The 7494-nt window shown below is 41.8% G+C and overlaps 1 protein-coding gene across 3 annotated transcripts in view; it reads right to left on the bottom strand.

Moving 5' to 3' along the window:
* Nucleotides 1–549: 549 nt before the first annotated feature.
* Nucleotides 550–7494, bottom strand: part of pdcd11 (programmed cell death 11) — a 30642-nt gene continuing 23697 nt past the window's right edge. For 2 of the 3 annotated variants that reach the window (XM_088635685.1, XM_088635686.1), the window contains exons 28-36: nt 7224–7346; nt 6441–6606; nt 5870–5995; nt 5111–5272; nt 4380–4630; nt 3776–3944; nt 2909–3062; nt 2258–2423; nt 550–1106 (exon numbers count right to left, since the gene is read on the bottom strand). In XM_088635685.1, the coding sequence (XP_088491811.1) occupies nt 935–1106; nt 2258–2423; nt 2909–3062; nt 3776–3944; nt 4380–4630; nt 5111–5272; nt 5870–5995; nt 6441–6606; nt 7224–7346 (1489 nt within the window). In that variant the 3' untranslated portion in view covers nt 550–934. The remainder of the gene's footprint in view (nt 1107–2257; nt 2424–2908; nt 3063–3775; nt 3945–4379; nt 4631–5110; nt 5273–5869; nt 5996–6440; nt 6607–7223; nt 7347–7494) is intronic. The other variant, XM_088635687.1, reaches the window with a different exon arrangement.

The following is a 7494-nucleotide window of genomic DNA, read 5'->3' as shown; positions in this document are numbered from 1 at the left end:
GCATTCCCATATAGCTATGGGTGGTGCACTAAGAACTAAGTCATGTTAGTTTGGATAAACAAGGACATTACAGAAAATACAATTCCAACAAAACCATAAAAACTCTCTCCACAGAAAAAAAACCTAAAGGATTAGTGCAGGATGTCCCAGAGAGGGAAAAAAACCTTTCATCTTGGTCCACATTCATGCGTTTCCACGTAATGGAGCATTACAGTAATGTTTCCTCCTTTTCCAGAATGTTAAACTATTATCACATGCCCTCCTTAAAAAAATTTGTAAGTACTTGTTTATTTCCCCTTGTTAAAAACTCAGCAGTTTTCATCAATTTTGCTTTTGCTTGCAGTTATATTGTCTCCTTGGCCAAAATAAAAAACCAAAGACAGCACTGTGATAAGAAAGTAGGCACTATGGGGTGTTTCTGAACTCCTATTACACTCAGAATAAAAGCTGCATATGGGTCTACTGTTGTGTCTCTAAGTATTTGTTTGGAATATCCCAAAGACACACAACATTAAGAATGTAACGCCCTTTGAATAAAAAGGCAGAAGATTTGAAAAGAAGATTTTATGAAGAAATGGAAAACATTTTTTGCAGATCCTATCAAGTGCAAAAATATGATGACAAGACACCTTACAAAGAAACTGGTACAAAATGATTTAAAAACAGAATATCACCAGCTGATGTTCAGGTGGCTAAATTGTAATTACTGCACAGTCTTGCATGAGAACACAGTAGGTTCCACTACAAGATGCAAAACATTATACCGAAACCTCCACAGAGAACAAGCTTTCGAGATATTTTTTAAATGCCACGATGAGATTTCTTGAAGGATGGAAACCCATAATGGGGGTGTGGGTTATACGTTTAGCACAGTGCAGTCTTAGCCTGTGCAAGCTGTGAGACACACACGTGACTGGCAATGACTGAAGTGGGGTTAGCTGTCAGCCACAGAGCCCCTGGCCTCGACATATTCCAGAGCCTTCGCCTTGACTGCCTCCACGGTCTCGGCGGAGCCGTGCCTCTTCTCGTACTCCAGGTAGCGCTTGAAGAAGAACTTGATCCTCTTGGCGGCGAGGCTCAGGTGGATCACTCGTTCAAACACGTTGCTGCGGAAAAACCACAAGCAAGTCAGGCTGACTGGCAAAGGACAGGCTCGTCAAGCACAATTATAAGCCTTTCATCTACGCCTTAACAGGAGTTTTCTTCCAACCATGGGAAATAAACTCAGAATGAATTGCATATTTATCTGCAATGTACAACATATAATGTAGGCTTCAGAGTTTAAAGACACTTCTTTTCATGTGGATCTGCAATCAGCTATTTTTGCTTTGCGCGGTTCTCAGATCAATTTTACTGTTCCCTTTTTAAAAAAAAAGAGTTTAACTTTGTTACAAAACTGCACAGAGAATCAATATACTTTAACTGGGGCTTGTTCTTTTTCACTTCAGTCAGCTTCAGTTTCTTCTGAAACCAGTCCAAATAAAGCACTTTCTAGAAATATATGTAATATGACAGTAAATTAATGGTGTATGTTCATGTCATGATATTATGCTACAAAAGGACCATAAAAATACCAGGTGGATCCAAGCCCAAGGACAGAGAACTTCAAGAATATGGCTAACGATTTTATGTTCTGTAATTGCTTTGTGAACCAGGAACTGTGTGTAATATACTTGAACTGCACATTATGACAGCTGTCAATGCTATACAGCTTACACTCCCTAGACTCGGAGACTTCAAGTTACTTTGGGAATCAAACAAGAAATCTCTACACTTTGAATAAATAGGACACATCTGAAAAACATACTATAAATAGAAGACTCTAGGACACAGAATGAACAGAAATAAACAGATCAAACAAAAAAATCAATAAAAATAGATAGCATGTCTAAACCACAGCTTTAATCATTTTTGTTAAGGGACATCTTGTACTGTCATTATCATTCTTGCACAAAATTAACGGTATGTTAAAGGGGTACAAAGCTAAGTCCCATAGCTGTAAAGTTTCAATCACCGCTACTTTATTATTTAAGTGGTGTATTCAAAACTGCTCAAAACTTTGGTGACCTCATATTATGTGACAAATACTTATAATGACACTCAAAAATGAGCCAAACCAAAACTGATGTAGTGAAGTGATTCAAGGTCAGATATGTCCAAAAACTAGTTGTACTTTTGAGGACCTTGTTTTTGTACAAAAGTCGACCAGCCCACGTTGCTAACAGCTTGTGCTAAACCACCACTAGGAAACACTCACCGCACTTCTTTCTGGGAGCCATGCTTGATCAGCAGATCGATGTAGACAGACCACAGGTCTGTGCGCTTGGGGTAGCTGCTCAGTGTGCTGTCAAACATGGCCTTGGCACGTTCCACATCCCCATACTGGAACTCCAACTGAGCAAACTTGGCAATTACATCAACGTCTGAGAGGGACAAAAGTGAAAGCTGTCAAGAAATGATCTTAAGAATTCCAGTCACAGGCGCTCGTGACAAAATCTTAACCCCCAACCCCCCAAAAACAATTCTCTCAGCCTGAATGCAGGAATAGGCCCAACAGCCTGAAGACTGCTCCTTCGAAAAGCTGCTTTGCTGCAAATTCAGGGTTGCGACAGACTTTATGGGTTGCGACCTGTCAATGATTGAACTGACAAGAAAATCTCCACTAAGCTTACTTCTGAGATGGAGGGGAGCTGACTGCCTAATTGTAACACAATACAGCATTGCTGAATGATAATCCTGTCCTTTGTTTCCACTGGACCTGCTCTCTCAATAGTAGTGAAAACTTCATTCGACTAGATGACATGGAGAATCCTGATCTCCCAGTCACTTGGAAAGTGTGTGGGGGGGAGCTCAGATTTGATACATGCGAATCTCAGAATCTAACACATAGATGTTTCTCAGTTCTTACGTTCTTTGTTTGGGAGGCTTCTGAGTGCCCTCTGCAGAAGCCTGTGAGCGGCATCATTCCCCCCCTGTTTCAGCAGGAAGGTGCCATAGCTCAGCCACACCGACTTCTCCTGGCGAAAGCGCTTCAGCATTGTGTTGTAGAGGCTGTCAGCTTCCTGTGTGGAAATGCAAAACAAAAGGAGCCATGAGCCAGAAAAATAACTGAATCTAAAGCAATGTATTTCTGTGCTTCAACAAACAAATGTGACCTTACAGGACTTTAACAAAAATGTAAAAAACCTCAGCGTTCTGTTCATGAAGCAGTAATGTGCTAGTCGGGGCTCAATGGATTTAGTGACTCATTAATGCTTTCCAGATGGCCAAAGAGCAAGTTATGACCTCAGTGCTGACACATACAGACGTTCCTGGGAAGGAAGGGGTTTCCAAGTGCAGTGACACAGTGGGGCCAAAAATCTCAATTTTACTCAGATGCAAACGTAGGAAAACTGAACTTTTATGACTGTGGACAAAATGGAAACATAAGGCTTTTCTTTCCAATTAATGTCAAATGACATTGCTTTCAACGTATATACATATATGGGTGTACTGCGTTTGCTGTGTTTAATCAAGATGGATTCACAGAGCAGTGTGGTGGAAGCATTTACTTTTGTTTGGTTAGATTACCATATCTAGCCTGGTGTCGGAGAGCCGACATGCTCCAATCAGAACTGTCCTTTTTATTTAGTGTTAATTTCACTTCGTACCTAACACACACCCTATACTACAACCCACACCTGAAAGATATACAAATCAGCTACTCTTGTAGGTATCTGAATTATACGGTACTGACTCATGGTGTATTGAGTGGTACATAGTGCAGGTAAGGTACCTTGTGCTTGTTGGACTTGGTGTAGATATCGGCGAGTTGCTGGAAGACTGCCATAGGCTCACAGTATTGGACTGCTCTCTTAAACACTTTCTGCAGACTCTCTTCTGTCCCGTACATGTTCTCCAGGTTAAGAAAAGCCACCCATACATTAAGCTTCTCTTGCTCCTCCCTGAAAATGATGACAGACATTCATATTTACACACAGAAATATTTTAGGACAAAAAGCAACCCTTAAGACACCCTCCATAGTTTTGTTTAATGGCCTCCTAATAATCCCCATCTATGAACTGGGTTCATTACTCTCCTCCCCACTGAAAGCTGATGTGTGGTGAGCGTTCTGGCACACTATGGCTGCCGTCGCATCATCCAGGTGGGGCTGCACATTGGTGGTGGTGGAGGGGAGTCCCCATTACCTGTAAAGAGCTTTGAGTGGAGTGCCAAGAAAGTGCTATATAAATGTAAGCAATTATTATTATTATTATGATATTACAGTGAGAGCAAGCACAAGATAAAATAACATCAGACAGCTTTCACAAACTGGGGGGGCAGTACACCACACATTTTCCAGGAGAATTCCCGAAAAGAGGCCGCGACGTTGCCTGACCGGAAGGAGATGGTCTTGAGGGCCCTCTCGGCTACGGCGCGGGCCTGCTCAATCTCCGTCGCCTGCAGGTGGAAGGCCATGTACTGCAGCCACACCAGGGAGCTGTTCGGGGAGCTCAGCACCAGCCGGTCAAAGTCATTGGACGTCCGGGGCCTCCGGCCGGGGTCCATCATCTCGCTCTCCAGCCGCGCCAGCTCCCTCTCCTCCCGCTGCCTCTCCTCCTCCTTGTCACGCTTGCTCTTCTTCGGGGCCTGGGGAGTGGAAGGGGGGACAGCAGGAAAACCCGCGAGTGAATCCTGGGAAACGCTGTGGGGATTGAGGCTTCAGAACGGGAAAATGAATCTGACTCAAAGGGGAAAAACAGAACTAAAACTGTGGAATTCAAACAGAAGCTAAAGCCAGCAAATCAAGAATTCTGGCACTGAAACCATTTTCCCAAGTGCTAGCTCTTTTAATCATTGAACACCTGTCTATTAATAGATTGCAACAATAATGAGTGCTGTTACTGTTCATTTTTTTTTCTATTTCGCAGTAATTTCCTTGTTTTTAAACCTTTTACTGTTTCAGCAATAAAGACCAGAAAAAAAACTAAACCTTGAACATCAGATAAGCTCAGTTCCATTAGAAAAATAAGGACCTTTTATACAGCTAAGATGTACGTGGATTGGCTGCCTGTTGCTGTACACATCCAGACCTCACAATGGCAAAATGGAATTCTGGGGGTGACTTGCCTTTTTCTCCGTGTTTTCCTCCTCTTCCTCACTGGAAGAATCTGCTACTGGATCCACAGTGGCTGGCCGTAGGGTACTGAGGCCCGTGTCCCACGAGAATCCACTGGAGACATGGAGTCGCTGGGGGCTCACGCATTCAGTCTGAGCAGGCTGGGCCTTCTTCTGGACAGGGGAAAAGGAAAAGTAGACACTTCAATGGAGAAATTGAGAAAGATTGGCTTGGCAGAGTTCTGAACATTCCTGACAAAACACCAACATTTAAATGGTGTTGGGACTGGATATCTTTCTCAGAAAAAAAACATTCACTTTCCCACAGATTTTTCTTAGGCTATCACTCTTTCTGCACACAGATGATCTTTCACAAGAAATGTTTGGGCTACTATGCCAGAACAAGATATAACCAAGGTCAGTATTGCACCACCTCATACGGTTTTACAAACATGAATGGATTTGCTTATGCCAAGCTATTCTTAAAAACCCTTATTAAAAACAAAAGCTTGAAGAGGCTACTTCTGGCCAGAGCAGATTAGGAACCACTGCTGTACCCTTCAGTCTGGACTACCAGATGGAAGTTCCTTCCAAGGGATGAAAGAACAAGCATGTGTTTAAAATTGTGTGTTTCTTGAAACGTAGTTTGGAGTGAACGGGACTGGTAATTATGGAGAGATGTTGCCAGTAGCTCAAGTCAAATAGCAAAACTAATGGTCTTGAGGCCATTGCTATGGCTATATAACATTGCAGAACAGGGGAACACCTTACCTTAGAGGGTAGCTTTTTATTCTCCTCCTCGTCCTCTCGGAAATAGACCTCCACTCCACTGTCGTTCTCCTCCGATTTTCCTGCTGTCGTCTTCTTCTTTTTCTTCTTGGATTTCTCAATTGCCTCCTGGAAAGGAGAGGAAACCAAACAACCATGTTTGTGAAATCCAATATTACTGTCCTGATACAAACTAGGAACCTTCATCTGCAGACATTTTTCTATTATTGCTATGTATTATTTTCTAACTGCAGACAAGTTCTATTATTGGGGGGTTAAAGTTGTAGGTTCATTTTCAATAAACTATTTCTAAATTTAAGCATGTTTATTTTTAACTCAAATTCTCAGCACATCCGTTGGCATCTGAGCTATGCTCATCCAGGATCCACATATCTTTATAGGGTCTAAACTGCAGCAGTAACCAAAAAAAAAAAGTACTTTTTCATGTGACAAACCACGAACACATGTCTCAGAAAAACAATGTGATCTTCCCAGGGTTCAACAGTTGGTGTTTTCCATAACTGTGGTATGAACAGAATACCTAACCCCACCTCAACCTGAAGCTTTGCCGCACCTGCTCACTCTCGGAGGTCTGCCTCTTTCGCTTCTTCTGAGAATCTTCTGTCGTCTCTTCCACCTTCATCCGCAGTGGCAAACCCAGGGATTCTGGGAGGACATCAGGCCCCCCAGTGTCCTCTGGGAGTAAAGACAGTTCCACTTGACCCTTTTCTTTGTCTATGCTGTAAGACAGACACCACAGCAGAAACTTGTCGGGTTAAACTGCCAGTAATTCACAGCATACTGAAATTTAGAGACAGCATGACGAGAAGTTTACACAGTCCTGAAGGAAAGACGAAGACTTAGACAGGAACAGAAAAAAAACAGTTTTAGAGAACACGCATCAGCATCTGTTTACACTCAAGCCTGGGTTTTCATAAAAATACTAAGCAGTCTAAAACTGCAATAAAAAATACTAATTTTCTACTAACTAAAAAATGAAGTAAACGATTGCTTGCATATTGTGTTCATTTAGGTGCATGCTACAGAAATTTGGCTTAAAATGAGACTCAACAACATTTGGGATAATTCATTTCCTTTATATAGCTCAAGGCTTAATTTAAAATTTAAACCTAAAAATTAACTATTAATTTAAAACAAAAGCCTCAAACCTGAAAGGTTAATAATTCACACAAATGAATTATTAATACTAAAAAATAAATTCTATTGCACTGAGACAGTAATTATATCTAGACACCATCTAAGAGTTAGCAAAAGATGACTAATTCATATTACTGGGAAAACTTCACAATTTCACAATTGCCGTGGAAGGGGAACCTTGTCCAGAGCAATGCTTTACCTCAAGACCTTGGTAGTAAGCAGAGAGTTCAGGGGAATGTGTTTCACAAATACACTACGGTCAGCCGTGAAGTGCTTTGTGACATGGTGAAACTGAGCTCGACCAATGACGGACCTTGAAAGGCTGAAAAAGAAAAGGGACAAAGAATTAGCATAGAATTCAAACAAGAGAAACAGTCATGCAGTTTCATTTCCTCTTACTGCCCTAAGGCCCTCAAGTTAACAGAGGCCTACTTCCTTACTGTAGTGCTGCACTGCCCTGCTCCCTTAAC

Source organism: Lepisosteus platostomus, chromosome 6 (genome assembly GCF_059453375.1).
Source record: "Lepisosteus platostomus isolate fLepPlt1 chromosome 6, fLepPlt1.hap1, whole genome shotgun sequence".
In the NCBI taxonomy this organism is placed as follows: domain Eukaryota; kingdom Metazoa; phylum Chordata; class Actinopteri; order Semionotiformes; family Lepisosteidae; genus Lepisosteus; species Lepisosteus platostomus.
Note: the sequence above shows the minus strand (reverse complement) of the source record. Positions and strands in the feature narration are given on the sequence as shown.